Source organism: Pangasianodon hypophthalmus, chromosome 10 (genome assembly GCF_027358585.1).
Source record: "Pangasianodon hypophthalmus isolate fPanHyp1 chromosome 10, fPanHyp1.pri, whole genome shotgun sequence".
In the NCBI taxonomy this organism is placed as follows: domain Eukaryota; kingdom Metazoa; phylum Chordata; class Actinopteri; order Siluriformes; family Pangasiidae; genus Pangasianodon; species Pangasianodon hypophthalmus.
Window position 1 is genome coordinate 15,974,478 of NC_069719.1, and position 19,685 is coordinate 15,994,162.

At 38.7% G+C, this 19,685-nt stretch overlaps 2 protein-coding genes across 9 annotated transcripts in view; both read right to left on the reverse strand.

Annotated features, from left to right (window-relative positions):
- eml5 (EMAP like 5) overlaps positions 1-13,097 on the reverse strand; it is a 47,665-nt gene extending 34,568 nt beyond the window's left edge. For 4 of the 7 annotated variants that reach the window (XR_008302567.1, XR_008302565.1, XR_008302566.1 and 1 more), the window contains exon 1: positions 12,357-13,096. Coding sequence is in view for 3 of the 7 variants with exons in the window: in XM_053237823.1 (XP_053093798.1) it covers positions 12,357-12,553 (197 nt within the window). In the remaining 4 variants the exon portion in view is untranslated. Of the gene's footprint in view, positions 1-12,356 lie in introns of all 7 variants that reach the window. The other 3 variants (XR_003403876.3, XM_053237822.1, XM_026933954.3) reach the window with 2 other exon arrangements.
- A 585-nt stretch (positions 13,098-13,682) lies between these two features.
- The window catches only part of itpk1b (inositol-tetrakisphosphate 1-kinase b), a 36,887-nt gene continuing 30,884 nt past the window's right edge, over positions 13,683-19,685 (reverse strand). For both annotated transcript variants that reach the window (XM_026934007.3, XM_053237497.1), the window contains exons 7-11: positions 19,628-19,668; positions 19,169-19,334; positions 18,538-18,605; positions 18,243-18,405; positions 13,683-16,559 (exon numbers count right to left, since the gene is read on the reverse strand). In XM_026934007.3, coding sequence (XP_026789808.1) covers positions 16,219-16,559; positions 18,243-18,405; positions 18,538-18,605; positions 19,169-19,334; positions 19,628-19,668 — 779 coding nt within the window. In that variant the 3' untranslated portion in view covers positions 13,683-16,218. The remainder of the gene's footprint in view (positions 16,560-18,242; positions 18,406-18,537; positions 18,606-19,168; positions 19,335-19,627; positions 19,669-19,685) is intronic.

The window sequence follows — 19,685 nt, forward strand, 5'->3', positions numbered from 1 at the left end:
TTGTATTTTGTGCATTTTGAGAAGTACCAAACTTTAAAATACTCCTTCTAGGGGGATTCATCAGATTCAATCCAAATTTGGTAGGCATGATCTCAACGTGTCTATGATGGTAAATTGTGATTTTTGTGGACTTTTTGATATGTCAAATTTTGCCATGGCGAGGTGACCAATTGACAGGTCACACAGTGCTAACAGGACATGTGGCATAATTCAACTGTAAATGGTGAGATGTGGTTCAAACCACACTGTCATAGCGCCACCAACTAGAAATAAGCAATGAGGCTTAAAAAACATATAACAGGAACACCTGTACACCTGCATTTATGCAGTTATCCAGTCAGCCAATCAAGTGGCAGCAGCGCAATGCATAAAATCAGGCAGATACAGGTCAAGACCTTCAGTTAATGTTCACATCAAACATCAGAATTTGGTAAAACTGTGATCTCTGTGACTTTAACCGTGGCATGCTTGTTGATGCTAGATGGGCTGGTTTGTGTATTTCAGAAACTGCTGATCTCCTGGAAATTTCACACACAACAGTCTCTAGAGTTTACACAGAATGGTGCGAGAAACAAAAAAGCTGACAGGAAGTCTATAGTAACTCAAATAAGCACTATTTACAACCATGGTGAGCAGAAAAGAGCCTCAGCATGCACAAAACATCGAATCCTGCAGTGTATGGGCTACAACAGCAGAATACCTCACCAGGTTCCAAACAAGAATCTGAGGCTATCATGGGCACAGACTCACTGAAACTGGTCAGGTGAAAACTGGAAAAAGGCCAGGTGATTTTTTTTCCTAATCTTCAACTGTCCAGTTTGGGTGAGGCTGTTTAGCTGAATATCACTCCCTTTCATTTAGTGTTAATCCATAATAACACAGACGGGGTCTATAATGTGGAGGCTTAGTGTCTATCCCAGTGTCTATCCCAAAGCTGCTCGCTTTCTTAATCCAACACGCAGGATTCTCGTTAAGGGATGGGATGAGGGTTTATTATTATTATTAGTAGTAGTAGTAGTAATAATAATAATAATAATAATAATAATAATAATAATAAACTTATAATAAAGCACAAATTTTAAAGTGTCTTATATATAAAAGATAGGGCACAAGCTACCACATAGCTGAAGCTTACTTAAAAAGACAATATTGCAGCCAGCCAGCAACACACTGCAATAGTCCAACAGCTCTGTATGGATCCATTGCCCCTGTTGCACTCTATTTCTATGCAGTGATTGTGTTTTTTTAAGGGCTTCTGCTCCTGCAGTCTTAGATGAAGCTTTCTGAGCATGTCAGGCTAAAGTTATTCAGCAGTGAAGAGAAGCAGGACTGTAATCACTGGGTCGGACTATTCCAGGTCAGGCTATTCACTAGGTTTCTATCTAGTCTCTCACCTTCTTTGTGCCTTTGTCACCTAGCCACAAGCTTAACCACTGCGAAGATCTGTGGAACCATTGTGTGTAAAATTATCCTACATATCACCTGGCAATCACTAGTCTTCATCCTACTCTCAGTGAAACACTTAATCTGGAACTAAAAATAGAGCAAAGGCATTGTGCTTTCTGGGGCACTGGCACAACTTCTCACATTTATTTCTCTTGCCTCCTTTCTGTGCAAAATATAAGAAGGTATTGCTATGGCATGCAAGATAAGTCTGAGAATCTATGCAAAGATGCATGGCTACAGTATAGTAGTATAGAACATAACATTTCTGGCCTCAGTTCAGCTGTTCATATGTCCTGCATACAACTACAAGCAAAGACACTAAAAGGATTTAGACCGTGTTGTGGATTTGAAGGATAAGGTGAGGTAAAGATTTGCATTTCCAGTTGGTTTTGATCATGACTGATTGGATGCATTCAAAGCCATACGACATCAAATGTAAGGCTCCTGCTTTCAATTTCACATTTTTGCATCTATAGTACACTGCAGAGTTTGCTGAGTTCTTCGGCCACTTACAGCCTGAGCTTGCTCCACCCTACACATCCCTGTATGGTGGAGATTAGCAATCAGGATGCTCTTGTGAACCTAAAGGACTCTTGGTCAGTGCAGATTTCAGAGGAAGATGGAAGATTAACCCCCAAAGCCCTCATGCAGTCCATTCACAGGGATATTTAGAGCAAATCACAGAGCCCGCCCCTTCCAGTGTATGTACTTATATTTGACACACTGAAATGGACACACACGCTCTCTTAAATGAATGCAAATCATGATGGAGTGCAACTACATCAGCTCTAGTGTAAAACAAGTTAGTTGAGATTTATCCCAAGTGCCTAAACATTAGAGGTAATCTACATTTTAAAAACATTAAATGCATTGGTATGCTATGCACCACTAAAAAGGATACACAATAAGGCTTCTCAAAAGCATGGTGAATATATAATACTGCTCTTACACTCTAAAGAAACGTCTGACCTTCAGTTTTGAAGTGAAATGTGTATGTGGTTGTGCTTGAGCAGTAGTAATCTCATGCTATGGTTTTATGGTTTATTCTTGATGTCTACAGAGCTCAAGCCCACGCAGCGTGTAGTTTCAGAGAAGCAGTCTCATTCTCCACTGCTTTTGACAGCCTTTAAGCTTGCAGTCAAATATTTCCATATGAAAAACTGCACTGAAATTTTGTGATATAAAAGAAAATTTTAATATCAAAAGATTTGACATGGTCACAGATTTAAAGTGCCAAATGCAAGCTGAATATAAAGCTAAAATTAAATGTATTACATTTTTTCTCTGTGAAAAATGCAAAATAATAAAGTAAATTTTTGCAGAGACATTTCTTTTCATTTCTATTAGCTAATGAATTGTGGTGCAGTAGTGGATTGAGCGACGTGTCAGATGCTTGCTGTTGGCCTGTTGGTCTATTAGCTAATGGGACGGAGGGAAGCCTGAGTGGGTGGATGGGTGAGTGGTAGAGGGCTACACACACACACACACACACTGCTGTTTGAGTCACTAACAGTCACATTATCAAAATAGTTGTTACACGCAGCCTGAACTTACACTACCAATTTCAAAGTACTGTTCTGTTCTGACCTAACACAGAGAGGAAATGTTTTCCTATCCATTTTTGGCTTTAGTTTCTTAAAATCTTTAATTATCTATCTTAAACAAGAGTTCAAATATGTCAAAATACCAATACCTCTGTCAGTATATCAGTATATCACACAGTAAGTCAGCACTCCTTTTACCGGATTAAAAATAGAAATTGTGGTTGTTTTTAAGGAGAACAGTTACATTTAGCTATTTTTAATATCAGATAGTACTGCGCCATGTCAGAGCTTTTAAAAGATCACAATACTTACCAAAGCTCCTTCAGGCAAAGAAGCCAGGAAATCCATCCGTATTTGGCGTTTGTAGGTTCAAACTAGAAATCTGGCATAAAATCTTCTGTTTTAAAGTGTGCTGAACACTCTAAAGGTTCGTTATTACATATAACACAGTGTTTTAATTGAAATTGGAGTTAATTGAATTGATTATTGACAGGTTATTGGCATCACTTCACTCAGAGGTCATTAGCATAGGGATAAATTCACATATTTATTTTTTTGTGGATCCATTTATTTCTGTAAAGCTGCTTTGTGACAATGTCCACTGCGCTATACAAATAAAATTGAATTGAACTGAATTGAATTAACAGACTATGTAGACTCTCCTGATTTGAGATAAAGAGGAAGCTACTTTTTCAGAGGAGGAAATGTGGGCTTAAGTTTAAATATTTATTTTCACTTCATGTAAAATAAGCAGTATTTGATGATGAATAGACTATTATGCAGTCTGTTGAATGTATCGTTCGATACACAGAGGTATTGAATCAAGAGCCTTGTATCAAACGATACAATACAGTACGCTGTATCATTACATCCCTATAACTTCTATGTACATTTGTCATTTAATGTTCCTTTTTTATTTTTCAACTTTTCATTTTTGCTATTTTATCAACTCTATCACATTTATTCATCACTGTAATTCTAATTTACTCACACTACATTTCCCAATCTCCTGTATTCCTGTTGTGGGATTCAACTAGCTATAATGCACAGTGCTTACTTCATATATGTCCAAGCCTTAAGGCTCTGTATCAATTCTATTCATCTGACTCAATATCATAAAGCCTAACGTCTGTATTAATATAAATTATAGTGCTCTATTAATGCTGTGAGATTCAACTAGTAAGAACATACAATGCTTACTTCATATACTGTATGTTCAAGCCTTTAGGTTCTGTATCATTTCTATTCGAGTGCCTGCAGCAGCCCCAGAGGTAAAACTCAATATCGTAAGGCAGAGCATCTGTATCGTTATAAAATATAGTGCTCTGTTACTGCTATGGGGTTACAAGCAAAGAGCTCCATACTTCAACTACAGGGACAAATAATCATTCGTGCAAAATTGTGGTGCTGAACAGATTTGGTACAGAGCCTAAAGCCTGAAGCATTAAAGTGCATTATTAATCACTGCTTAGTAATCCCACAGCATTAAAACACAGCACTAGACTTCGTTTAGATTACAAAACCTATACTGGCAATGGCAAATATATTCCAGTTCAGAACACATTTGGCTTGACTGGAGGCTCCACAGCTCGAACACAGACAGGGTGAAAGCACTGCTTAATTAATTCTGCAGGATTACTAACCAGAACTTAATAATGCACTGTAGTAGTTCGTCTATGCTTTAGGTTCTATACCTATTCCATTTGCCTGCATTACCATTTCTGCATGAAGTAGAACTTGTTTCTCATAATCCCACAGCATTAATAGAGCACTACACTAAAATCAAGTTATAGATTTTTGACTCTTTGATTTTGCGTTCTATTCATTCATATGTGAGTGTGCTCTTGACAATGAAAAGTCTTTCATCTAGTAAAATGACCTGCCAAAAATAAATAATACATACGAAATAATACAAAAATGCACTGACCCAGACATAGTCTCACTGAAACCGACTGGCTTTAATATGGTGGTACAATTCCTAGATTACAATAATTAAAGGCATTTCTTGTGCACAATGGTAGCCAATCATGCAACGGATACTTCCTGGGTAAATAAGACACGCCCCCTCATTATCATATAAGTTGTGAGGGGATTAGGAAATAGATAACTGACATAATGTGCTAGAATTGATAACAGAAAAAGTAAAAATAAATAGATAAATAAAAAGGAAGAGTAAATGATAAATGGAGGAATAATATTTTCTTATTTCATCAACGGCGACTTTAGGAAATCAAGATTTATATTCAGTTGTATTTTGACTCATTAGATGACCAATTAATTCAGGGGATACCATATCTTTTGGCATAATTTAATGTAAACTAGCTTTGCTTCCTGCACATCCATCAACAGCACTAGGCATTAGGCACAAAATATTCTAACATATAACATTTTTCAGTTAGCAGTTTGGACAGGTGAACACACAACTATGTGCTTGTGTGATTGTTCCATTTTGAGTAGTGTAGACTCTTCTCAAGTTAACAAACATGCCATTGTATTTCCTGATTAAAAAAATTATATCATATGGTCCTCACTATTTTATAATGGATACTGATTTATCTAGCTAAAGCGTGCTGGTAAAACTGGTCTTGCTTGCAATCAGCATGTATTTTACAAAAGCCTTTCAGGCTTTTACAATAATTGCACCGAGAGTACTACATCTGAAAACGAGAAGCAACGTGGTTCTGTTTGAAAAACAGCTATCCTACACAGTATCAGAGATTAAGCTTCCCACGCAGGGATGCTCTATAACCGACACTCCTGGCCTGCTACTGCCTCTTTCAGGCACAGCCGCTTAAAGAGTGCTTAAAGAGTTCTTATATGTCAGCGTGTGTGTTTGTGAGTATGAGTAGTTAAGTAGGGGTGGGAGGAGTTAAAGTCTGCTGTGATCAGATAAACAGCTTTGAGACAATAAATAAATGAATGATTGTACAGTATGTACTCGTGCTAAGAGCTAGAGCAGCCAAGTAGGACAGAAAGAGAATGTTGAAAGGAGAGAGAGACAGAGACTGGGGGGAGTGAGTGAGAAAATGAAAGTGTGTGTGTGTGTGTGTGTGTGTGTGTGAGAGAGAGAGAGAGAGAGAGAGAGGATTCCCTTCTGCAGGGATAGACCAGGACAAAGAAAGATCTGTCTCTTAGCATTAACCTCACAGTAATGGGTTCACACATGCATGACTGCATCGTATCAACACACATGCACTCTGCTCCCTGGGCCTGGTCACATGGTCTATACGCACGCCCACACACACTTTCTGTCACCTATGTCCCCTTCACGTAATTTGTATGTAAATCCACCCAAATAAGCCTGGCATAATTACATACATTACACAGCTGTTGCACATGATGTCTGAAAACACCTCTCAGTGTTAACTCGTGTGAAGAGAATATGTGAATATGAATATGTACAGCAGTATGTATGTACACTTGGCTGTAGTGTATAAACTTCCATTTAAGTCTACTGAGGATTTTGCCTCTGGGAGTGCAGTCACGCACACTTGCACACTGCAAACTGAGAAGGCTGCGGCTCCATCACGCAAAACACATCACGCTGTGTTTTCAAGGGCATACAAACACCCTCAATCAGTTCACCACTGTTCTCTTTTACATCTTATCTGCAAAATACAGGGCATTCACTAGCACCTGGGCTGTAGATGCTCTCTAGTGTGCATTTCCAACTGCCCCACCCACACGGTTTCACACTCATCACAACTGGGTTAAAAGTGATATGATTTTCCCCACATCCACACTAGCTTATTGATACTATTAGAGCACTAGCAGCAGGGTGCAATGCAGATTAAGGATTATGTTGAAATGATTGCGTGCATGGCTTACGGGGACACACGGCAAGAGACAGTGAGAGTCAGAAAGCTTGAGCTGGTGATCATGTGGCGAGATGTGCAATCAGCCCTCTCCCCACCTGAGTACACACACACACACACACACACACACACATTCACATCACACAAATAACACTCAACAACAACCTACAGATCTTATGACAGGTTTGTTCATGTAATAACTAGGGGCGTTACAGTCAGAATTTTTTAAAAGTATGATAAGCTAGTCTAAAAATATCAAGTTATCAAGGTATTAATTGACCATTAATTGACAGCAGAGGTAGCAATGTAACAGTAGCAGATTACACAGCCAGTGTTTTGAGTGCAGTTCTGTCCCCTTACTGTAGGGGTTACTGTAGTATGATTTAGCGTATGTCCAGAGTGAGATGGTTGCGAAATTGTGGAATGTCGCAGCCAGAAACTAGCACTGGAGTAAGGAACTTGATCGGGTAAATAAATGAATGGGTACATGGCAATAGAAAGATTTTAATTTTAATCCTCATACACCGTGACTACCATACACCATAACAAAGCCAGTTCCAACAAACATATAGTTAGTAGAAAACCCCTAAAAGTTCTGGACAGGTTTCCTGAAAATGTAAATTATTTCTCAACCATAAGACATTTCCCAGCATTTTCACCCTAACTTGGAATGCACTGATCCAGCCTGTGACTTTTTCTAAGCAGAATACTCCACAGAGAAATAAAACAGTTCAGCAGAGCAGGTTGCCAAATAATCATTCGTTTAATTCAGTCACGCCCTTTTGCCTCATTCATTCATGCTCCATCTTCATTCACTTCTTTGTACATGCTGAGCTTTTTAAACAAACAGACATTTGATCCTGATGGCAATTCAACATCAGGAGCTCGTGCAGCAGGGACCGATTAATCAACATTCACCTAACACAAACACACATCAGGGAGGGTTTCAGGACTTAGACCACAACCCGTGCTGGTAAAATGAACTAATAAATGCTGTGATGCTTTAAAACCAGGCTTTATGATTCTTAATGATTATCTAAAAAAACATATTAATACTTTTATTTCATTTAGTTATAGAACTCTTTTTACTTAAATATCCCTGGACTAGCTGAGCATACAAATTAAGAATTTGTTAGAACAGCTTTGCAGGCAGTTAAATCTTATTGTCAACATTCTCATAAGTTATAATAGTAAATACCAAACATAGCATACATCATCAGTTCACAAGGGTATTTAGGGATTACAATATCATTCACTCTGTGATAATCTCTAGATGACACCTTTGTGAAAACATAAACATATCCTTTATATCGACACTAGACCTTGTAGTGCAGAAGATTTCTGTACCAAACCTGATTTGTGTACATAAAGTCTCCATGAGTCCATTTCAGAGTTCAGCTAAATGAAGTTGAAAATAAAAGTTCAGGGATGCGTATTTAAACGGTTACCTGCCAACCATACTGCTGCAGCCACTTACTTCTGCAGCCACCTACTTCAACCGCACTGAATCCTACTGGAATCCCGTGTCTATGCAGCCATCTGTCTGTGTGGTCAGGCCGAGTCAGGATTCCACGCTGCTGACTGGAATAGTCATTATAGTCATTGCACTTTTCAACGAGGCAAATTCAATCACATAATGTAAGACTGAATGTAAATACCTAGCACAATCTTTTATTTATCAACTTCAAAATTAAGAGTTTTAATAACAATTTCAAACCTGTCTCCAAAACATCCCCCTTTAAAATGTATAACAGAAAAATCCAGGGCCACATTTAGTACAACTGTGCGTTCTGTATCATTCAGCTTCATAGACATGCTATACTTTACACCACATATCTGCTCTATTAGACCTGTTTTTTATCCTGGTTTTTTTCCTCTTCAACTGAAAAATCACACACTGTGAACCATCAGTGAGTTTCCTGATCAAAAGTTGAGCATTTTTCAGTCATGCAGCATGATGCACATGCAGAGAGACTAATTCATCATGTGAAGATGACAAGAACAGCAGCCCCTCTGTTGTCTGTGGAAGGGCTCGTTTACTTCTCTTTCTCTGTTCCATGCGAGTCACTGTAAAATGAGCTGTATTCAACATCTGCTGATCCCACCGTCCACCACCCACGGAGCATTTCACTCCAGGGCAACAACCATATAAACAAACACAGCCACAAAAGCACAACACGCTGACACACCCACATGCAGCCAACGCACTGGACCTGCATCCTGCATATGCTGCCTGCTCAGAGTACATTTATACATGAAATGGGTCATTTGAAAGATTTATTCAGAACAGTACTATTTAAACCCCTGCATTACTGAAATTTCTACTGAAATGTGACACTTTGTTCACACAGCACTGGAAAATCGGATGTATTTCTTAAATGCTTATTTCTCATTTTTGACTGTTTGCATTGCATATTACAAGTGATCGAATCTGTTTTGTTTTGTTTGCTCCCATATACACACTAGTTGTCATAGTAACGACACAGTCGTGCATATATGGAGGAATGAGTAGCAGATGGCTAGTTAGCTTGCTCCCAACACTGAAATCTCACAGTGGATTATGGCTTATATAAGACCAACCTCAGGTCACGGTTCTGAACATATTTAGGCAAGTGCTACAGAAACTTACATTGTTAAAGCAAAGAAAAAAAAAACAGCCCAACCTCTCTTCATGCTGGTTTTTGTCCGTTTTCTTCTTGAGCCAAATCTCTAATATTACAACGTGTCACATATTAAATCCAACTTGACTCTTCAGATTTTAAAATTTGATTTTAATCAGACTTGTCTCACTTTGCCATTCAGATAAAAAGAACTTGAATCTGCTCAATTCTGACTGCTGATTTCTTTTTTCTTGTAACATTTTCAAATAAGGATATGTCTACTTTTTGTTCAGATATAGTGGGCGAATTTTTTGCACATCTAATTCTAACTTGCTCCACTTGTCAAAGCCATAACAGGCAAAAAAACGTGCATCTGACCTGCCACACGCACATACACACTTTCACAGGAGAGTCCGATCATTCTGGTCATGAAACATGACCAAGAATCAGCTACTTTTACCGGAGGCGGTGTGACTGACATTTCAAACGGTCAACTATAAGACGTCAGCAAACATGCAAGCCTATCTTGTTTACTCACCAATGTTTCAGACAAAACTCTCTTATAACCTTTAAAGTCTTTATCCATTACAAACTCTCTTACAACCTTTATCCAAAGACTTTATCCATTGACTATATCTTACTCTAATCAGGTGTATTGCGTCTTATTGTACACGGTGTATGGAAGTACACATATACAGTAGTGTGAAGAGCCAATCAGATTCCAGCCTTCAAGATGTGAGTGGAACATTTGACCCTAAGACTATGAGTCTTATCAGTCAAACAGGATCTAAAAGAGGAGGTTATTTTACCTATTGTAAAATAAATGTTAAATAAGCTCTATTTGCATAGATGTTTTACAGCAGACGTTTTACACAGCGCATAAGTGAAGCACAAAGCAGAAAAACAATATGACACTGGTGCCATATGGAGGCATTTGATATGCATGAACAGTGAATGACAGTTATCTCAGTGGGTCAAACACAAGGCCACATTCTGCTGCTGAAGTAACCAGAGAAGCACAGGCACTTATGGAACAACTGAAGTGACACGCAAACACACTTCTGAAATGTGAGGCAAATCAGTAAGTGGCTGTCTGGTCTTTGAAGTAAAGGGCGTGTGTAATACTTGATTCTGTCTCCATATCTCTTAAAGAGTTTCTCTTGCTGTTCCATTTAACACCAGTTTTCGAGCAATTTAATGCCATGTTTCACCATACCGCCTAAATTTGTCCCTGCGGCCTGTACTCCGTTTCAGGTCACCCGGCTTTATTGTCTTACTCGCTCCTTCTCTCTCTCTCTCTCTCATGCATTTTGACACAATCCTGTAACACGTACTGACTTGTGAGTCAAAATGTGTGTGAGCTCCACTGTGGTACTTTCACTCACTGTGCTGTATGAAGAAGGCTAGCACAGATAAAACATAATTCAATATCATAATTCAAATCCTGAACACTGCAACCATGCGAGCAAGTAAATTCAATTTAATAATTCACAGATATTCTTTGCTTGCATATACATATAGGCATAGGGGCGTGGATGAAGGTGTGTTCACATACGCACAGTTAAAAGGTCAGTTTCTTTCTAACCTAATTAATAATGGAGGGTTGAGCCAGCTGACTAGCGGCAACGTCTCCACCCACCCCCTCGTACAATCACTAACAAAGCACATACACAAATTTTACAGCACTCTGCTGGAGGACTCGTACTAAAAATCATGAAAATAGGGTGAGAGCATAGACTTATGAGCTCTCATACACTCTGGTACACAGTGTAAGCAGAGGTTTAGTTACAAAGACGTTCTTGTAGCTGGCAGTCTATTTAAAAAGTGCCAAGATCTAATTAACAGCTGTTAAAGCGTTGTGTCAGAAGGCGCAAAGTTTAGGAACAGTCTACTGTAAAGTCTATTTAGAGGAAAAAGGTGCCATCTCGCACCGTAAAGGCTTCCTCGGCTCGCTCCTTTGGAAGAACCCTTAAATGTTCTACGTATAAATGTTATAAAAAAGGTTCTTAGAACCATTAACCATCCAAAAACCTCTTGAGAAACTTTAGATGTTTATGTAGTACTTGATAGGTGATCATATTTTTAAATGAGAATTCTCTCAAGTTTACATCAGACTTTACTTTAAAAAAATGTATTTTTATGAGATCAGGTATTGGTGTAGTTCATGTTAAAAAATCCAGCTCAGTCTGACCAGTTACCAACCACCGAGCTGCTCAAGCTGGTAGAACACCGGCCTTATTCCTTGACTAAATCGATCAATACATGTTTAAGATTTCCAGATTTCCTTTCTTCCATGTCTACTATGAGGCATTATTAGCAGTAATACAGAAACTGTTTCCTTTCTACCAGCACTTTACACTGGGCATTGCAGAGACTCCAGGTCTATGACCAGCTCAGTCTGTGTTTTGGCAGCTGGTATCTGGCCAGACCAAGCTGGATATTTTTTTTCAGCATGCTAACACTGATTAATCGTTATTATGGTACATAAAGGAGCTTGTCATCATGATGTCCTTGAACACAGTTCACTGGGACATTAAACCTGAATGCGGCTTATTGAATGTAGAGTTGTGCAGAGTTTACAGTTTCATCAGTCAAAAATACTGTCTAAAAAGCAGATTAAATCTCCATTGTAGCAGGCAGAGTCGGTCACTGACCTCGTGTGTGTGTGTGTGTGTGTGTGTGTGTGCGCGCGCGCTGCACTGTCTCTGTCCAGCACTAACAACTCCTGAAGGTTACGAGGCTAAAACCGAGCTGTAGAGCCCAGTTCAGAGCTAACAACACATTTCACAGGCATGTTGTATTAAAGTAACATTTATATATGTCATATTAGAGCTTCTCATGAGCAGGATATGAATTGAGCAGCTTGGTATATAACTGCAGTGTGCGCGGGCCGTTCTCTTCAAATGGCTATAGTTTATAAGGCTATCGTTAGCTCGTTATTTGAATTTTACCTGATTATGTCGTCGTTGTGACCCAGGTAAAATTTCTGCTTGTGTTCCCGTGTGTTGTAGACAACTCCTACACCTGCCACGAAGTAGACGATCTCCTTGGCGGCGGTGTAGTACAGGTTGTTGCGGCACTGGTGGCCCCGGTAGCCGTAAACCCACTCCAGACGCAGATGGCAGTTTGGAGCTGTTCTGTCAGCCATGTTCGCACTTATTTCTCTCCGAAGCCAATCTTCCTGCACGACGACCAGCCCTGCTCACCACAGCCGCTCAGTCAGTGCACCCTGTCCGCCTGAAGAGAAGACTTCCGACGACATTTTCTTCACACAAAGTCCTCGCCTCTTCTCAACTTTGCTCTGTTTGCATCTTGTTGTGGTACACGGACTTCTTTATATCTTGTGTTTAATGAGTCTTTAAAAGCCTCGCACTTCTTCTTCTTCTTCTTCTTCTTCTTCACAGGTGCAAAGTGTGAAGCCCACCTTCTCGTCTCTCCTGGCCGCACAGGCGGCTTTGCTCTTGTGCCTTGCGAAAATCCTCAATTTTTTTTTTTTTTTTTTTTTTTTTTTAGCATATCGTTTCACTTGGAGCACCCAATCACAGGCAGCAGCGCTGATGGATGTACAATGCAGCCAATCACGTCACGGAAAATTTACAGCGCAACCTTGAGTGACAACGAACAGACCAATGGGGCTCAGCTGCGAGGCAGCGTCATCGGCTAGGCGTGGGCTTGTTCACAGAAAAAACAATTATCCTGCAGTTGTAATGCTTAATTTGTCCTATTATTATTATTATTATTATTATTATTATTACAACAATACTTCTTGTACACACGGGTGTATTTTACAGCCACATGTATGCAGGTTATAAATGATCAAGGAGCAAGAGAACTTATATTGTAAAGGAGTGCTGGAGAATTATCCTGACACGCTTGGGGCTGTTATAACTCTGTGGCAGAGTATTCTGAAAATGAAACAACTACATATCTAATTCTACATTAAACAAATGTTATTATTTTAAATATTAATATTAATTTTATTAATAATTAATTTATTAATGCAGCTAATTAATGCTATGCCTATACTCAAAAGGGAACCTTCTGGCTTTGTTAAATAAATAAATAAATAAATAAATAAATAAATAAAAAATAAAAATAAAAGTTTTCTCATGGGAACCACTCAGATGTCCCAACAAGGTTAAAACTATCAGATATTGTCATCCTTGTGGGGATATTTCTTCCCACTAAGATATAAAAACATGCCTACAAACACACTCACACACTCACACACAAACGCAGAGTTTCACGACTATTAAAAAACACAAAGGAATATACTGTTCATTTTTAAAATCTTTTATCTAAAAGGAATCACAAAGTGTAGATTTGATTTTTAACTTACAAAACACAATGTTATACGTGACGTCCTGTATGAATGTAGGTATGTATGCAGGTGTAAGAGGGTTTGTGCACTGTATACATACATAGCCTATAATATATATAACATTTCTAAGTAAACATTCAAGTGGATTTCAAGAGAACATGATGAGTTGGAGTATTGAGTAGGTGGTTTTTCCATGTCAAAGCACAATAAATGCAAGTGTACAATTAAGAGACATAAAGTAGAGCAGTGTACAAAGCTGTCATATTCTCTCCATTTCACAGGGTGAAGAAATGGGCCATTTTCAGGGCATGTGACAACTTTAATCTCACCTCGTATCAGCCACGTAAGGCCTGTTCCAATCATTTAATATATATTACACCAAGATTGGCAAAACTGTACTCGTTTCATGTCTACCCATATTCAAACATGTCAAGTTCAATGGTGATTAGATAGGCAGTTAAAATATTCCATATATTCCAAATACTCCAATAAAAGAAAATATGAAGGCTAATATTTGAAATCATTTTTGTGCAAAGTTGCCTAGCATTTTGGTATACACACTGAATTAAAAAAAAAAAGGTGTTTGACTTTTAACAATGGACCTCTAGAGGTGAAGGAAAGCACTACAAATAACATTTTCCCAAATTGCTCAGTGGAAGTACCAAAGTTCTTCAATACAAATTTACATCTGTGACCCAAACCAGTTCCTGAAATAAGCATAGGACTTGACTGAGCAAAGCACACACACAAAAAAAAAAAAGTCATAATTTTGCCCATGTGCATCTGTAAAAACTCCCCTGTTACTATTTTCAAACATTGTTGATTGCTCTAGTATTATAATAATAATAATAATAATAACAATAATAATAATAACCTAAAATGCCCATTTTCAAATTCCAAACTAGATTGCTATTTTTCCCTTTTAAATGTAATGTGAAGTGGTTAAAAATAAAATTCATTTTAATAGATTAGCAATCTATTGATCTGATAAAAACATGAATTCCAATTGATTTCAGTTTCCTCTCTGCTAAATAAAACCAATATCGTGACATGCACTAAGTCTGTCAAAAACAAAATCAGCTTATGAATCATGTGATCAGGTGAATCAGCCAGAGATGGTGCATTTTACATAGCAAAGTCTTTTAAGACTGTAGTGCTTATATAGGAAATGCCCTTAATTCAATTAAACCATTTGCACTGGTTGCATTTTCTAAATAAAGGCAAGTAATTGTTTCCAGAAGGGGTCATAAAGCTAATTACAGTCGTAATTCATCTGAATTAGAGCGAACTGATTTGCTCTCCGGAATGCGAGCTTCCATTAACTAAACAAGCAATTCTAACTTTTTTTTTTTTTTTTTTTTAAATAACCAGATCAAAATCATTTGGATTTGTTAGTCATTTGTTAGTAAAAAATAAAATTATTGAATATAAATTAAATATAATTCTTGATCACCTAAACAGGAATGGTTATATGATTAGGCATTAATAATCGCCTTCAAGTGTGATTTTTCAAAAACATACCTCTTCTGCATTATTTAAAAAATACTAAACACCTCCATATATACAGTCATCAGATTACAACTCTCCATTCCTATTAACTAAGAGTGGGACTTAAGGGGATGTGGTTATCGAAGTTTACAATTCAAAAACAACTGCACCAGACCACACCCAAAATATTGGAATGCAAGAATTTGTGGTCAGACACACGCATGCACAACTGCACAAAGAAAATGCATTTCACTTTTCACGTTTGTTGTCTCATACCACAATCAAAACATAAATGACACTTGACATTGCAATTCCCAAGGCTGAATCATCACAAAATAAGGAAATGGATACAGAGCAATGCCAGTGTCATAATGTTTTACCAAGGCAGGTAAAAATAAACCGCTAAGCTGAACACCTAGAGTTGAATTACACAGCCAATAACGGAGCGAAAAATGTGTTATAGACTTTCTTCCTTAAAGAAATAATATTTCATCTTAGTTTGGAAGTGACAGGGAGACTTGTACAATAACAAATCAGAGACCATTACAAAGTAGGATTGACACTTAACATGGAGCATAAAGCTGTTAAAAGTTACAGGAGTGACTTATAGGTACATGTCCACTGGCAAATGAATACGTTATTATTAAAACCCTCATCCTGCCAAAACCAATGGTATACACTGAGAATCCCCTCTAATGCCTAGCATGAAACTCAACTCTCCTCATTCTCCACAGTGCTTCAAAATAAAACACATTTTAAAACAAATATGAACACTACAACAAATCTGTTGATCAATACTGAATTCACTTTACAGTACTGAGTGTTAGACATGGAAAAATACACAAAGGTATAAGGAATCCATCACCTCATTATTAACACTACCAACAAATATAGTAAAAGGTTTATATCTGATTACAGATACCGCTCTAATATAATCTATTATCGTTATTTATTATTATTATTCACTCTGTTCTTGTTTTGTTCAGCGGAGGGAAAGAAGGTGGTCACTGCGAGGAGGCTTTGGTGGCGATGGTGGCCACGCAGTGCTGTTGGAAGTTGGGTGACACTGCTGAATTGCAGCCCAGTCTCTGGCATGGACTCTTCAGTCCTTCATCCCCCTCCAAGATCCACGCGCTGCTGCTGCTGTTGTCTGACTCTTCCCCTAACAGGCTGCCACACTCCTGGGAGGGGGCTCCGCTCCGCTCCTCTGAGACTGGAGCGGTTAACGCCGCTGAGAGGGGTGAAGCCAGTGGCAGAGGAAGATGGTCACTGGAAGACTGGCCTTGAAGCACGCTGGTGATGTGGTTGAGGAGGTCAGTGAAGAACTCTGGAACACCCTCATATCCTTTAAACACATGGAGAGCAGAGTTAAGGAGCAACCTGTTTAAAACATGTAGCTACCATTTACCAGAAGTGCTCTTACTAAGCAATGGTAGTCACAAAGAACATATTGAATGGAACAGTGTACAAACAGGCTCTTGCATAAGTATCCCCCCTTAACTTAAAAAAAAAAAAAAAAAAGTTAAGTGATACAGTCTGCGATTGAAATGGACTTAATTGGGATTTTTCATATTTGATATGGACAATATCTAACATTTGAAGGTGCAAAATATATATTTTTTTAAGTGTGACAAATGTTCACAAACCAAAAATCAAACATTTGAGGGTCAATACTTGTTGAAGCCACTTTTGGCTGCATGTCTCTATCAGCTTTGTGCATCTGGATCCTGACATTTTCACCCATTCCTCTTAGCAAAATGGCTCAAGCTCTGTCAGATTGGATGGAAAATGCTGCTAAGCAGCAGTTTTCAAGTCTTGTCGCAGATTCTCAGTCAGATTGAGGTATGGACTGGGCAGTTCTAACAATTTCAGGTTCTTGGTTTTGAACCACTCCAGTGAAGCTTTGGCAGTATGCTTAGAGTCATTGTTTTGTTAGAAGGTGAACCTCCTTCCCAGTCTCAAATCTCTTGCAGACTGGAACAGGTTTTCTTCTAGGATTGCCCTGTATTTGGCTCCATTCATCTTGCACTCAACCCTGACCAGTTCATCATCCCCATAGTATGATGCTACCACCACCATATTTCACTGTGGTGATGGTGTTCTCAGAGTGATGAGCAAAGTTGAGTTTCTGCCAAAGGAGCTTTGTGCCAAAGCCAAAAAATCTTCGGTCTTATAAGACTTGTACTGTGTTCTGCTGAGAATAAAATAAAACCTTTTGGCCACGAACACAACCAGGGGGAAAAGGTAGTATATAGTATATAGGTAAGACAGTAGACAGTATATTGGTAAAAGCCTATAAAATATGGTGGTGGATCATTAAGGCTTCAGAGCTGTCTTGCAGCTCTTGCAAAAATCACGAAGCATGATGGCATCATGAATTTCATCAGTTCACCAGGATATTCTAATTCAAAACTTTGTTGCCTCTGCCAAGAGGTTAGGACCTGGTCATAGATGGACCACTGAAGTAGTCTGGGGCACAAAAGCAATGTATTGCCTTCTCAGCCTCTAGAGCCTAAATTAAAGTTTACATTTGTAAGACTAAGAATACATATGGAGCTTGAAATGTTGTGTATGGATGAGTGGTCCAAGATCCAACCTTGTCCACCAAGACAAAGGCAAAAAAAGTTTGAAAGAAATAAAAAGGCAATTTAAAAAGAAAGATTCTTTTATGTTGTTAAGCTCAAATCAATTGTGAGTACTACAATGGCCTCTAGAATCTGTATAACATAACACTAACAGTGAAGAGAGCCAGTATAATCAGACCCATGGACTGTGAACGTATAAGTAACATTTCTTATCATGTTGTGGTGGTGATTTGATATACACTAAGCATATTCACACAAGGAATAGGATTTCATTCACTTGACTATTGCTGTGGCTCTGCTTGACAGGCTGCTACTAAAAACCAGGGTTAAAATTTGTACAAATGCATAACCATGCATAAGTGTTTTGAAAACTGATGAAAAATCTGTATGTGGTGAAGACATCTGCAAAACACCACATACAAATGCTGTGCTGAAACACTCACCTGGGAAAGCATTGATGTCAATGACCGCATGTTGGCCTGTCTGGTTGTTGATGATAACATCAATGCCAAACAGCGACACTCTCAAAGCCTGTCTCAGAGATCTGGACAGTGCCCTAATAACATCATCGTTGGGTGGCTGGGACACACCCTCTACATTATCTCGCTACAGAGATGGGAACAGGAAGATAAACATTTTAAATATGCTGAAACATTGCTTTAAATTACCCCCATACAAATAAAAATGTCCACTAAATTAGTAACAGAGTAAAATCCAAGTAATTTCAGTGAGACTTACAGATGTAAGGTCTGAGGATGACTCCGGTTTGGACACATTATGGCTGTTGAAGAAAATAGCTTTTCGGTCTGAAAAATGGCAAACAAATGAATTAATAATCTTTCCAAAATGTGTCTTTCCCAGAATGTGTCTGATGTATTGTATGTGAGAGTGTAAGTGTGTGGTCGGGCCACTAGGCTGCAGCAGAGGCCAGGAGCTGAGTAGAGCAGGCTCTGATGAACCTGACTCATAGCCAGGCAGGAAGAGAGAGAGAGAGAAATGTGGATCTGCCTGGAGGACGGTGACTTCCAGATGTTTGCATACGGGTAACAGATCTCTTCAAATGCAACTACTTTGCATGCTTGCTTGTACAGTAGTGCATGCAAATGGAGCAGCAGTCAAAACATCAATTCAGGCAGATTATGTGGTGCGTGAGTTAAAATGAAGGCATGACCATTTACCAAATATAACATGTCCACTAGTCTTCTAGTTTTAGGTTGCAGCATAGGGCCAGACCAGCTGGTTGCATGTAGGTACAAACTCTGAAGTCTGAAATTAACATTGCAGACTGTATGTCTAACAAAAAGCCACTCACTACAGAGGACCAGCCCATTAATATAATATAGGAACATAAGCAGTGTCAAAGGCTCACCAGCAGGGCCAGATGGGAAGTTCTTCAGGGAGGGTCTTTCCACCACGGTGTAGGACTCACCCACCACAAACACCTTATAGAGCACAGCATTATGGTTGATGAAGCTCTGAATCACGCACGGGGGCTTCACATCCTTCAGATCCTCAGCACTGAAGATAATGGCCATCTGCAAAGACATAAGAAGAACAATGTATGAAGTATGACGCAGTGGGACAGCACATATTGATTAGGCTAAAAGTATTCCTCAATCCAAAGTCATACTGAGGTGTTATGTCTGCCTCGTGGTTACCTGGTTTACCAAAAATAAGAGTATTATTTAAAAAAATACTACTTATTGATACCAGTACAGAACCAAGCTGAGAACAATGGGGGATTGTGTGTGTTCAGTCTGTAAATATTTGATAACCTGTGGTTAGCTTCCACAGATTAGAGGTTAAATGGAAAAAGCAGGCGTCTTACCTCATGGGAGTTGGTTCCGTGTGCTACTCGTGTTTTGCAAACTGAGGGATTAAAAAAG